This window comes from Mandrillus leucophaeus, unplaced genomic scaffold, assembly GCF_000951045.1.
Source record: "Mandrillus leucophaeus isolate KB7577 unplaced genomic scaffold, Mleu.le_1.0 Scaffold889, whole genome shotgun sequence".
NCBI lineage: Eukaryota > Metazoa > Chordata > Mammalia > Primates > Cercopithecidae > Mandrillus > Mandrillus leucophaeus.
This window is the reverse complement of record NW_012109685.1, coordinates 326,399-339,084: the sequence shown is the minus strand read 5'-3', so window position 1 is coordinate 339,084 and position 12,686 is coordinate 326,399. Positions and strand designations below refer to the sequence as shown.

The window sequence follows — 12,686 nt, the reverse complement described above, 5'->3', positions numbered from 1 at the left end:
GGGCTGGGAGCGCGGAACCGGACGCGGGTCTGGGGCGAGGTCAGGCTCGCAGGCCCTGTCAGTGGCCCCAGCCTCCCCTCCTCCCCGACCCCGGGTTGAGCAGGTGCAGGAGTAGCGATGCTCGGACCCTCCACAGGGCTGAGGGTAGGAGCAGGGCTGGGAGCGCGGAACCGGACGCGGGTCTGGGCAGAGCTTAGGGTTAGAGAGTTGCCCTCCTAGCTCTGCTCATAGCTATCACTGTGGGTGGGGCCGCCCTTAGGTCTCGATCCCCTCTTCTACCCTCCGGTGTGACCACGTCCTCCCTCTCCGGTCCGGATTCTTGGTCTCCCAGACAGAGCCCTACCTGTCTGCCCCACCTGACAGCTTTTGTACAAGGCTCTTGTCTCTGCCTCTTGAAAAAGAGTATGGTGGTCTTTTTCGGTGGATTTGAGTTTTACGGAATAAATTAATTGGAGAAAGGTCTTTATTAGTAGTAGTATTGTTTTTTAGTCTGGTTATTGGCCAGAATGATGAGGAATTTCATTACATGAATCTCTTGGAGGACAGTGGGTTTATATTTCTGAAGATTTTAGTAATTAGGTTTTCTCTGACCAGCTAGTTTGGGAGAATGTGTGGACACTGATTTGTGTACCTCATAAATGTTGAAGGTTCATTTTAAAGATCTAGAGACAGAAAAGACCTAATTTTAGTTTGTTCAGTTGGAGGGCTTCTGCCTCAGCCTTTGAAATAGATATACTATTTTTAGCTGCTATATTTTGTGTTTGGAGATCTGATTTATGTTTAATGTCTTGCAAGTAATCTCATCGGAAACATTTCTAATTTTTTTTTTAAAAGAAATGTCTTGTGTAGTTAATAAAAGATTGCGTCTATTTTTAATTGGTTTATTTCGTTATTGGGCGAGAAATAGGGTAGTTCTCCAAAGCAGGAGACAGTCTCTTTGGGGAATGTCCTTTAAGATTTCTGTGTTATTTGACTTAGACTCTTCCTGAAGCTTTACTGTTCTTTCTCAATACTATATAAATGAGTCACATTTCAGTAGACTGGTAATATTTGACTAGACTGAGCCACACAACATCAGCAGGTTTCTTCACTGTCATAACAGGTACTGAATTACTGGAAGAATCAAGTAGGAATACTGTAACTAGATTATTTTTATGAAGCACTTTTCAGTATAGTAACTTGATTGAGTCAAAATTATATTTATCCTGCGTAACCTTTTCAGGTGATGAGTTTTTACAAAGTGCATGCCTGGTTCTTGTAATATTTGTTTTCCTAGTAACTTGATTGTGTGTGGCTATTTGGGAGTTCTGTACTGTATTGAGGCTCAGTCGCTTGCTCTTCATGGACTGCACTAGTAAAACACTGAAAAATGGTCTTTTAAAAGGCCAAGAAGAAGAAAGAAGCTGAAGTTAAAAAGTACACATTTTGTCATTTTGAGTAATAACATGATTAAGTAGAGATGCTGGTAAATATTAAATCTGTTCATTAAAAATTGAATAGTAACAGTTTCAGAATTAACCTTCCTTCATCTACAGACATCGTTAAAAATAATTTAATTTTTGTTCAAATTTCTGTTTCCAGAAAAATACTTTATAAAATCAGATTTTCACTAATGCTTTCTAAAATAATACAGATTTTTAAAAGCCGTTATTAACCATGTTAACTTTTTTTTTTTTTTCATTTACTCTTTTGGGGTGGGGAGAAGAGAATCATGTACTTCTTAAATTAGGATGAAAAGTTTTACTTCTTTGGACCTGAAGAATAGGAAGTATTCGTTTTGCTCAATGTTTGTATTGCCACGGTATATACTGAATGAATGTCTTTTGTATTTTGGTTTTGTCTGGCCTTTTGTTGGTTTACTTGTTTTGAGAAGTGAGGGATGTGGGAGAGAAGAGAATGGTATCAAGAGTACAAGGGTGCAGCTTGAAGGGCATGCACTCCACAGTATAATTTACAAGGATTTTTTTTTTGTTGTTGCTACTAAATCTAGAAGAATATTAAAATGATCTTGTAAATTATTTCAATGTGTTATCTTGATCTTTCAGGCAAAAAAATCACAGGTAAGGCCACTTGTTGGCTTAATTAGACTTGATTTCATAGTTGTAACTGAAAATTTTGACATGGTAGAGCAATAGATGTAAATATATTTTCGCAGTTTTTGAGTATTTGGTAAGGTTGAAGTACATTATGGAGGCTTTTTTAGTAGAATTCTTGGCTTGTTACATGATTTTGGATCTATATGCTAGGATGACATAATAAATGTAGTACTTTTAAAAGATATGTTAAGGATCTTACTCTACAGCTCGGTTACTAAGAAGTTTCATTCTGTGTATGTATTGATGTTTTCTTCACTGTCTAGTAAATTGCATCAAACTTTCATGTACTGTATTTCAAAGTTATTTCCCAGTTAACTTAATTTTCTTTCTTTTAAAGAAGCTTCTTCCACTGATCTTTGGGAATATGTACCGAAACTGAAGCTTAGGATTTGAGATCCCTGTATTATCTTGCCTTATAATAGTTGGTAGAGGTATGTCAATTGGGTTTTGACATTTTCTTACTGAATCACCAGCTTGTGTTTCCTGGATTGACAGTATTTAAGAAGCAAGGAAGGAGAAAAGGATGGCATAGGCACCAGTTTCCTGCTCTTGATGCTGCTCTTACCAAATCTGTTGAACAACTGGGGAATTTAAGAACAGGCAGATGGAACTACTCCTCTTCTCTCCTAGCTGCATTCATGACTCAGTGGGAGTTTAAAGCAGCTCTTGTTGGTTATTAGTTGGTGTCACTTTAGGGAGCAGTGAGGACTGAGAACACCTTACCAGCTTCAAGGTTAGTTTTCAGTATTTAAAGTGTTGTCTACAGGTAATCCTAGCTTTGATTTTTTTTTTTTTTTTCCCACTTCTGTATTCTTTCACAGGCTCAGAACAGGGCATCTTGTGCTGGACATCAGGAGTGGCCTGAACTAGTGGGTAGGGCTCCTAGAAAACATCACTGGGCTTGGCAGGCACCACACTGACATACCCCATGCTTGTTAATGTATATTTCTGAGATTTTAAAAATGCAGAAATGCATTCAAGATCAGCCTGGCCAACATGGTGAAACCCTGTCTCCACTAAAAATATGAAAAATGTTAGCTGGGTGCGGCGGCAGGCGCCTGTAATCCCTACTTGGGAGACTGAGGCAGGAGAATTGCTTGAACCTGGGAGGTGGAGGTTGCAGTGAGTGGAGATCGCACTGCTGCACTCCAGCTTGGTTGACAGAGTAAGACTCCATCCCCGGGGGGAAAAAAAAAAAGCATACAGATAAAATTCACATTGAGACGTTTCTTCCCACTGTCCGCTCTCCCTAGCCCCTGGCAGACACCATTGCATGTTCTATCTCTATAGGTTTGCCTGTTCTGGATATGTCATGTAATATAACATATGGACTTTTGTTTCTGACTTTCACTTAATATGTTTTCAAAGTTCATTCATTTTGTAATGTGTCGGTACCTCATTCCTTTTATGGCTGAATAATATTTCATTGTATGGACAGACCACAATTTATCCGTCTATTGATGCATCTTTTACTAGGTTTGATTTTGAGCATATTTAAATTGGTGTGAAAGTGAGTCTCTTGCCCATTCAATTTTGGGTAGTCAGAAACATAAGGTTTTTTAACTCTGGAGATTGTTTTGTTTAGCCTGTATGATACTGAGAGGGTAAGCTCCTTGCTCACATCAAACACTCGTTTCTTCATTCCGCAGATTTTGACTTGAAGACACACTGTTAGATACTGTATTAGGTAAGAGAGCTAAAAAAAATTTGTAAGACCTAAAGGAGTTTGTTTAGTGTGGATTTTGTTTTTGCAAGTAAATAATTCTAAAATAATGTGCTAAGTACTTGTAATAATGGTTGTAAGAAATAACTACCTCTAAACTTATTTTAGGCTGTTGTTCCCCTTGCACCTTGACTTTTGCCCACTGGTGGTCTTTACAGTTCCTAGAATGCTGTTTCAAGACCTTCGCACGTGCTGTTCTTCTGCCTGGGAAGCTTTCTAACGAGTTTTTGCCTGCTCAGCTTTCGCTCATCTTTCAATTCCTGCTTAAATGTCTTTTCAAGGGAAATAATTCTCCTTGATCCTCTGAGATTAGATTAGGTTTCCATTTATAGATAAAAGACAACACCCTGAATCTTTTATTGCACTTATCACAATTATAATTAAACATTATTTAGGTGATTATGGGGTATACTATATCCCTGTTGGATTATAGCTGCAAGAGAGGACAGATCTTGTTTATCTTGGTTAGGGTAGTATCCCCAGTTTTCATTACATGTGGTAGGTAAATGTAACTTAGCAAATATTTTTTGAATGAATGAATGTGTGAATGAATGAGCACAGAGCCCCAGGCAGGCAGCAGGGTATGTGAAAAGGAGTGCACCTGTGAAAGGGAGTGGCATGTGGAGTGACCCTGTTGGGACAGTCACAGAAGGAGTCTTCATTTGAGCTACGTTCTGAAGGTGGAGTGGGATTTCATCAGATAGAGAAGGAATTAAAGGACACAGCTGCACACACAAATGTACCAGTGTGAAAGAACAGAAGTTGTTTCCATATGGCCCTTACTAGATAAGCTTTCTTTAAGCATGAGCAGTTTTGGTAGTCTCAGGTCAGAGGAAGAACTGGGATAGTGAGGATTGCAGGCAAATCCTGAGTTAGGAGATGTTGTACAGTGGTCCAAGAAGAGGGTAAGAGAACCTGAATTCACACAATGTCAATGTATAAGTCAGGGTATAGAGCAGGAAACAGATCCACTGTAGCTATTTTCAGGAATCAGGTACTTACCAAGTCCTTGGAAAGGCTGGAGGAGGGAAAGTCAGGGAGCCACTACTGAACTGCTTTCAAGGCCACGCATACCGCCACTGCTACGGCTGCCCCACTGTCATAGCTGCTTCTCACCCATGAAACTGGCATGCTGACTGGGGAATAAGGCCGATGGTGCTGCAACCATTTAGTGTCTGTAGATGTTTTTTGTTAGTTGCTCTTCCTGTAGGAATGTGGCCTCTGTCCCACTTGTGCTTTCCATGTGCAAATAATTGGCAGAACCTAATTATGTCGAATACCTTGCTTTCAAGGGAGTCTTTTAGCTTTATAACCTTTTCAAAAAATATAAACATGTAGAGCCCATTTGATTGCAAGAGCTAATCGAAGAGTTCATGTTTTTCATTAAGTCTTCGATATTTTAGAGTTGTTACATTTTAAAGTGTAGTAATTTTTACTAAAAAGTAAAGTTCACCTTGGGGACTGGTGTTTATTATGCTGTTGATGCTTATAGGACAAATTTATATAAGTAAAAGTCTGATTATAATTCACTTAAAGAAATTTGCCAATCTAAAAGTTTCCTCAAAATGTGAAGCTTCAGTCTGATGGGTCTGTTCTTGTAATTCTGCTGATCTTGAGGTTTTTCCTGATTGTGCAGAGCCGTGGTATCAGAGCTGGGATGGAAACCATTGGTCTCTGACTCATCAGTTTAAAACTTGGGCAGCATGTTGTCTCCCCTCCTTTTATTCTTCACAGTTCTTCTTTGTCTTTTTTTTGTTTGTTTAACATAACACTGTCAGTACTTGACTTCGTTAGTTAAGTAGACTTGCATCTCCTAAATTGTTGTTGTACTATATATATGTATATATATCTTTCTCCATCTTTATTAACCTATAACGGACTTGAATCAATGCTCTCTTTAAGGCAGAGTGGAATATTTGAAATTATATACTTTATAAACTCAAGACTTTGGCATTTTTTTTTTTTTTTTTGGTACAGGTTCTCACTCTGTTGCTGGGCTGGAGTGCAGAGGTGCAATGTAGGCTCACTGCAACCTCTGCCTGCCTCGTTTAAGCAATCCTCCCACCTCAGCCTCTCAAGTAGCTGGGACTACAGATGTGTGCCACCACACTTAGTTAATTTTTGTATTTTTTTGTAGAAACTATGTTTCATCATGTTGCCCAGGCTAGTTTTGAACTCCTGGGTTCAAGTGATCTGCCCACTTCAGTCTCCCAAAGTGCTGCAATTACAGGTGTGAGCCACCACACCCAGCCCCTTTTGCTTATTTCAAATTCTTCTGCTAATAGTCTTTCCAAGGATTAGAATCAAGCCATTTTAGTTCAGTTGCTCAATTTTCTCAATGCAAGAAGATCAAAGAAACTTGGAGGCCATTTTGTAATTATTATCAGAAGAGTTGACTGCCTTACATTCTTACCACTGTAACAGTGTTAATTTTACAGACATTTAGTTTTGTTGATAAATCAATATTTTCTGGGCACTAAAAAGATTAAGTACTACGTTAGATACTACTGTGTGTGTTAAAAAAGTTTTGGATGCCAGCTGCAGTGGTTCACGCCTGTAATTTCAGCACTTCGGGAGACTGAGGCGGGTGGATCATCTGAGGCCAGGAGTTTGAGACCAGCATGGCCAACATGGCAAAACCTTGTCTCTACTAAAAATTCTGAAATCAGCCAGGTGCGGTGGCGGGCGCCTGTAGTCCCATCTACTCGGGAGGCCGAGGCAGGAGAATTGCTTGAACCCTGGAGGCGGAGGTTGCAGTGAGCCGAGATTGCGCCACTGCACTCCAGCCTTTGTCAAAAAAGACAAAAACGAAAAGTTTTGGGTTATAGTTGTCTACAAGCTAATTAGAGATCTCAGTAGACATGAAACAATGACCAGTTCTAATGTATGTTTACATTGGTAGATTGATTAGAAGTTAGAGATAGGATAGCTCCATTGTGACCTGGAGAATGTTTTTAAAAAAAAAAAAAAAAGCAAATAATAACGTTACATATATGCTCACAAATTACAGTTATTTTTTATTTTTTATTTTTACAAGAGATGATATACTTCACACTTTACATATGTTAACTCATTTAATCCTCAAAACAACCTTTGAGGTAGGTAATATTATCCAGGAACACAGAACTTAAAGTAGTGGAGTCAGGAATTTTTTCATTAAAAAAATTTTGGGAGGCTGGGAGCAGTGGCTTACATCTGTAATCCCAGCATGTTGGGAGGCCGAGGTGGGTGGATCAGTTGAGGTCAGGAGTTTGAGACCAGCCTGCCCAACTTGGTGAAACCCCATCTCTATTAAAAATACAAAAATTAGTTGGGTGTGGTGGTGCACGCCTATAATCCCAGCTACTGGGGAGGCTGAGACAGGAGAATCACTTGAAACCGGGATGCGGAGCTTGCAGTGAACTGAGATCATGCCATTGCACTACAGCCTAGGCAACAGAAAAAAAAGCTTGGATTGGGGTGACTGGCACTTTTTTAGGAGCTGGGGATTAGCAGGGAATAGTTAGATAAGGTTCATGCTCAGAAGGATCTATTAGTCATTGGTGTGGAGAAAAGAGTTAACAAAGCAGGCCTCACAGCGTTTGGCTAACATCTGAGGGGGATCTTGGGGATGATCCCACCACCCTAAGTGATAAGAGTCTGTCATTGTACCTAAGTTGTTTGTATAATGAATGTGGTTTATGTTGAATATCTGCTTTTCTTCTGGGATTCTGGAATTGGCATATGTGGCAGGCAGGGGTACCTACATGACTAGTCTCCCTAATAATCTTTGGCCCTGAGTCTCTGATGAGCTTCCCTGGTTGGCATTATTTTACATGTGTTGTCACAGCTCACTGCTGGGAGAATTAAGCGTGCTCATTGCAACTCCACTGAACGGGAGCACCTGGGTGCTTGCTTATAATTTCCCCTGGACTTTTTGTGCCTTTCTGCTTTGCTGATTGTGCTTAGTATCTTTTTGCTATATTAAATCATAAAGATGAGTACAACTGTATATTGAATCTTTTGAATCTTCTTAGCAAATGACTGGACCTGAGGTTGGTCTTGGGGACCTCGAAGCATAATTGGTAATATATATTTTCTTCCAGTATATTATACAGCACATGTTGGAGCCTCAGTATATTTCTGCTGGCTCTAGAACCTAGCCTGCTAATAAGCGTACAGTCTGGAGGAGCAAGGATGAGCATCAGAGGCTTTTATAACCTGGGAAAATTGTGATTTTATTGAGATGAGATAGGGATGGGAATCTGAACTGTGGAGTCAGTATTTCAGCCCAGGAGATGTAGCCTGTGCTGTTAACTATGTTTGATGGTAATGCTAGATAAAACACCTGTTTTTGTTGTAGAAATTTTGTGAAGTAAGAGATTGTTGTTGGGAAGACTGTCGCCTTCAGCTAACTTAAGGTTTTTCTCAGATTATTGCCAAATATGTTCAAATGTGGGCAATATCTTCATTTTAGTTTTCCTCCTTGCATTTAAGTGCAGAACCACCATAACTTCAAAATACCAATTTAAACAAATTGGGATTTTTATCTCATCACTAAACTTTATTTTATTTATTTATTTTTTCCTTTTTATAGAGACAGGGTCTCATGCTGTTGCCTAGGCTGGGGTGCAGTGGCGTGATCATAGCCCACTGTGGCCTCTAACTCCTGGGCTCAAGTGATCCGCCTGCCACAGCCTCCCGAGTAGCTGGGACTACAGGCTTGTCACCATGTCTGGCTAATTAAAAAACTTTTTTTTTTGTAGATTGTGGTGGGGAAGGGGCCTTGCTATGTTGTTTGGGCTTTTAAACTCGTGACCTCAAGCAGTCCTCCCACCTAGGCCTCCCAAAGTGCTAGGATTAGAGGTGTGAGCCACTCTTCCTTGCCTAAACTTTATTTTAGAAACTTACTGAGTTCACAGATAAGTGCTTTAGTGTTTTTGTTTCTTTGTTTTTTGTTTTGTCTTCCATATATATATATATGCATATATATATTTTTTTCTTTTTTTCCCTGTTTTTACAGCTATATCCTTAGGTCAGATACTGGTCGTATACCTGGGCTTTTTAAACCATAGAAACAGCATGATAGAATTGAAAGAACGCTAGCTTGATTGAGCAAAGCTAGGTTTCAGTCCAAGCTTTGCCTCTGCCTTGCTTAGTGACCGATTGTCCTTGTTCTCTTTAATCCTTATTGCAAAGATTTATTTCAACCTTATATGATCTGTGTTCTTTCTTGAATCCCAAACCTTGTCACTTCTATGTTGGTATTTACTGGCATAGTATTTTTACTGACATAGTATTTTTTACTGACATGAAAATTGTATTATTGAGAGTTTATTTTTTGGGTCCTATTGAGATTTGTATTGTCATCAAACTTAGAGTTTTTATTTAAAGCTTTTCACTGATGATTTAGGTCTTGCTGAGCAAATTTACCTGGTATTAGCTTTAATTATCCCAAGCTATATCGCACAACTCATAGGACTCTTCCCCACAGATTGAGGAGTCCTTTTGTCCTTTTGTTTAAAACTTTTTCACTGTAATGCTTTCTTACTATTAATGTCAGTATTTTCTACCTCAGATGTTAGGTACAATTGTGTTTAACTTGGAGTGGCATTTAGTTACAGTATCTTATAGAAGTGATTTTTAAAATTTTTTCACATAAAACAGAGCTTAAAGTGCTCTTGGAAACATTTTAATTTTATGTTCACATTTATTTTGAGTGATAAATGTGAGGACCTTGAGGGTCCAAAGGAAAGAGAATTAAAAGTAATTCTAATAATCTTCCATTCTCTGTGGCCCCTATACCCCAGCAATTTTTTGGTCTCCATTTCACCAGAGATCCAAGTGATTGATGGTAGACCTTCAGATGTCTGTCATTGATCTTTTATAAAGAGTGCCTTTCATTGAGCAGTGATGAGCTCAAGCCTAAACTTAAGAAAATAAGGGGAATTCTGGAAAATAATATTTGGGATAGATTTATCTTCCATTGTAGGAAAATTCATAAAAATTATGGTTTAGTCTAGGTGTTATTTAGTTCATGCATTTCTACTCTTGGAAGTTGCTTTTGGTGTAGGGTGATGATGGTGCACAGTGACAAAAAAATTAACAGAAGATTGTTTGAGTGAAATGATCATCACTAGTATATTCATTTCCTATTGCTGCTATTAAAAAATCCCACAAACTGAATGACTTAAAACAATACAAATTTTATCATTTTAGCAGGTTTGGAGGTCACAGTTCAAAAAGAGTATGATTGAGCTAAAGGCAAGGTGTTAGCAGGCTTGCATTCCTTCTGGAGGTTCTAGGGGAGAATCTGTTTTCTTTTCCAGCTTGGAGAGGCCACCTGCATTCCTTGGCTCATGGCTCCTTCCTCCATCTTTGAAACTAGCAGTGTGTCATCCTTGATTCTGCTCCTCCTTGCCCCCCACTTTCACTGTTACATCTTCTCTGGCACTTTTATGACCCCTGTGATTACATTGAGTTTGTCTGGGTAATCCAGGACAAAACTGCCATCTCAGAGTCCTTAAGTTATTCACAGAGATTCCAAGGATAGAACAGGACATCTTTGGGGGCCATTATTCTGCCTACCAAAGTGGATTTGTGATAAAAATTGTATACATAATCTAGATTTTTTGTTTGGTTTTTTGTTTTCTTGAGGCAGAGTCTTACTCTGTCACCCAAGCTGGAGTGCATTGGCATGATCTCTGCTCACTGCGTCCTCCGCCTGCCAGGTTCAAGCGATTGTCCTGTCTCAGCCTCTGGAGTAGCTTACAGGTATGTGCCACCACATCTGGCTAATTTTTGTATTTTTGGTAGAGACAGGGTTTTGCTATGTTGGCCAGGCTGGTCTCGAACCCCTGAGCTCGAGTTATTCACCCGCCTTGACCTCCCAAAGTGCTGGGATTACAGGCTTGAGCCACCGTGCCTGGCCAGAATCTAGATTTTTATAAGTGGTACTGAGTTGGATGTATTTAAGATGGTATAGGTTGATGAAGTACTACTTAAATTAGCCTTTCTCACAGGACCTATTTAAAAATACATGCATGCAAGAGTCATTTAACGATCTCTTTGCAATGTTATCATTTATGTAGGAAGTCCTAAGAAACTTACAGAAAAGGGATTAGAATGAATAATTGAGTTTATTAAGTTTACAGAAATAAAGTGACTATAGAAAAAGTAACTCATATACTAGCAACAAGTAATTGGAATTTGAAATAAAAATTATGATTTACAATAGCATAACAGTATGAAAACTGTGGGATAAATTTAACAAAATATGTGCAAGACCTGTATACTAAAAATTACAGAAGATTGCTGAGAGAAATTAATGAATATTGTACCTAAAGAAGTGGAGAGAGATATCAGAGATATCATGCTCATGGATTAGAAGACTCAATATTTTTAAGATGTAATTTCCCTTCAAATTAATCTCTGGATTCAGTATTATTCCAGTCAGAATCTCAGAAGCCTTTTTTCGTTGCAGCTGACAAGCTGATTCTAAAATTTTTAATGAAATGCAAGGGACCTTCCAAAATCAGAGCATTGAAGAAGAAAAAGAATGTTTGAAGTCTTACACAACCTGACTTTTAACAGTTGTTAAAAAGCTAGTTATCAAAACAATGTGGTATTGGTGTAAGGGCAGACATAGATCTGTGGAACATAATACATGGTCCAGAAATAGACTCACATATTATGGTCAGTTTTAACAGAAGTGCCAAGGTAACTCAATGGAGAGAAAGGATAATTTTTTCAACAACAACAGAATGTATAATACCTTGAATCTTACCTCATGCCATTCACAAAAACTAATTTGAGGTGGATCATAAAACTAAATTTAAGAGCTAAAACTATAAAACTGCTAGAAGAAAATATGGGGGAAAATCTCTGGGACCTTGAATTAAGCAAAGGATTCTTGGATGGGACACAAAATTATATTCCATAAAGTTAAAATTGAGAAAATGAACTTCATCAAAATTAAAAACTTTTGCTTTTCAAGAGATGCTTAAAAGTCATAGACTGGCTGGGAAAAATATTGTATCTGGTAAGGACCTTTATTCAGAATATCTAAAGAAGTAATGCAACTTAATAATAAGACAAAGTTAAAACAAGCACTTGAATGTTCACAGCAGCTTTATTTGTAATAGCCAAACACTGGAAACAATTCAAATGTCTACCAGTTGATGAATGAATAAAGAAAATAGTACATTTGTACAGTGGAATAATGTTTTGCAATACAAAGCGATGAACTAGTGGATGAGTCATAAAAACATTCTGTTTAGCAAAAGAATCCGTACACAAAAGACTATATAGTACAGATTACAAATACATGGTTTTCTTGTTTTTTTGTTTGTTTGTTTGTTTGTTTTTGAGATGGAGTCTCACTGTGTCTCCCAGGCTGGAGTGCAGTGGTGTGATCTCAGCTCACTGCAGCCTCCACCTCTCGGGTTCAAGTGATTTTCCTACCTCAGCCTCTCGAGTAGCTGGGATTACAGGCACGCGCCACCACACCCAGCTAATTTTTGTATTTTTAGTAGAAACAGGGTTTCACCGTGTTGGCCAGGCTCGTCTCGAACTCCTAACCTCAGGTGATCACCCGCCTTGGCCTCCCACAGTGCTGGGATTACGGGCGTCAGCCACTGCACCCAGCCATAATTACATGGAGTTCTATTAAATAAAGGGATAAAACTTATAGGGACAGAAAATAGATCAGTGGTTGCTAAGGATTGGGATGAGGGAGTTTATTTAAACAAAATACAGTGCATAGGCTAGGAATGGTGGCTCACACCTCTAATCCCAGCACTTTGGGAGGCCAAGGCAGTTGGATCACTTGAGCCCAGAAATTCGAGGCCAGCCTTGGCAAAATGGCGAAACTCTGTCTCTACAAAAAG

General features: G+C 38.9%; 1 protein-coding gene across 1 annotated transcript in view; it reads left to right on the top strand.

Moving 5' to 3' along the window:
- The first annotated feature begins 239 nt into the window (after positions 1–239).
- The window catches only part of SMAP1 (small ArfGAP 1), a 228,354-nt gene continuing 215,907 nt past the window's right edge, over positions 240–12,686 (top strand). Inside the window, exon 1 of the mRNA XM_011969385.1 lies at positions 240–420. Within this exon, the coding sequence (XP_011824775.1) occupies positions 405–420 (16 nt within the window). The 5' untranslated portion in view covers positions 240–404. The remainder of the gene's footprint in view (positions 421–12,686) is intronic.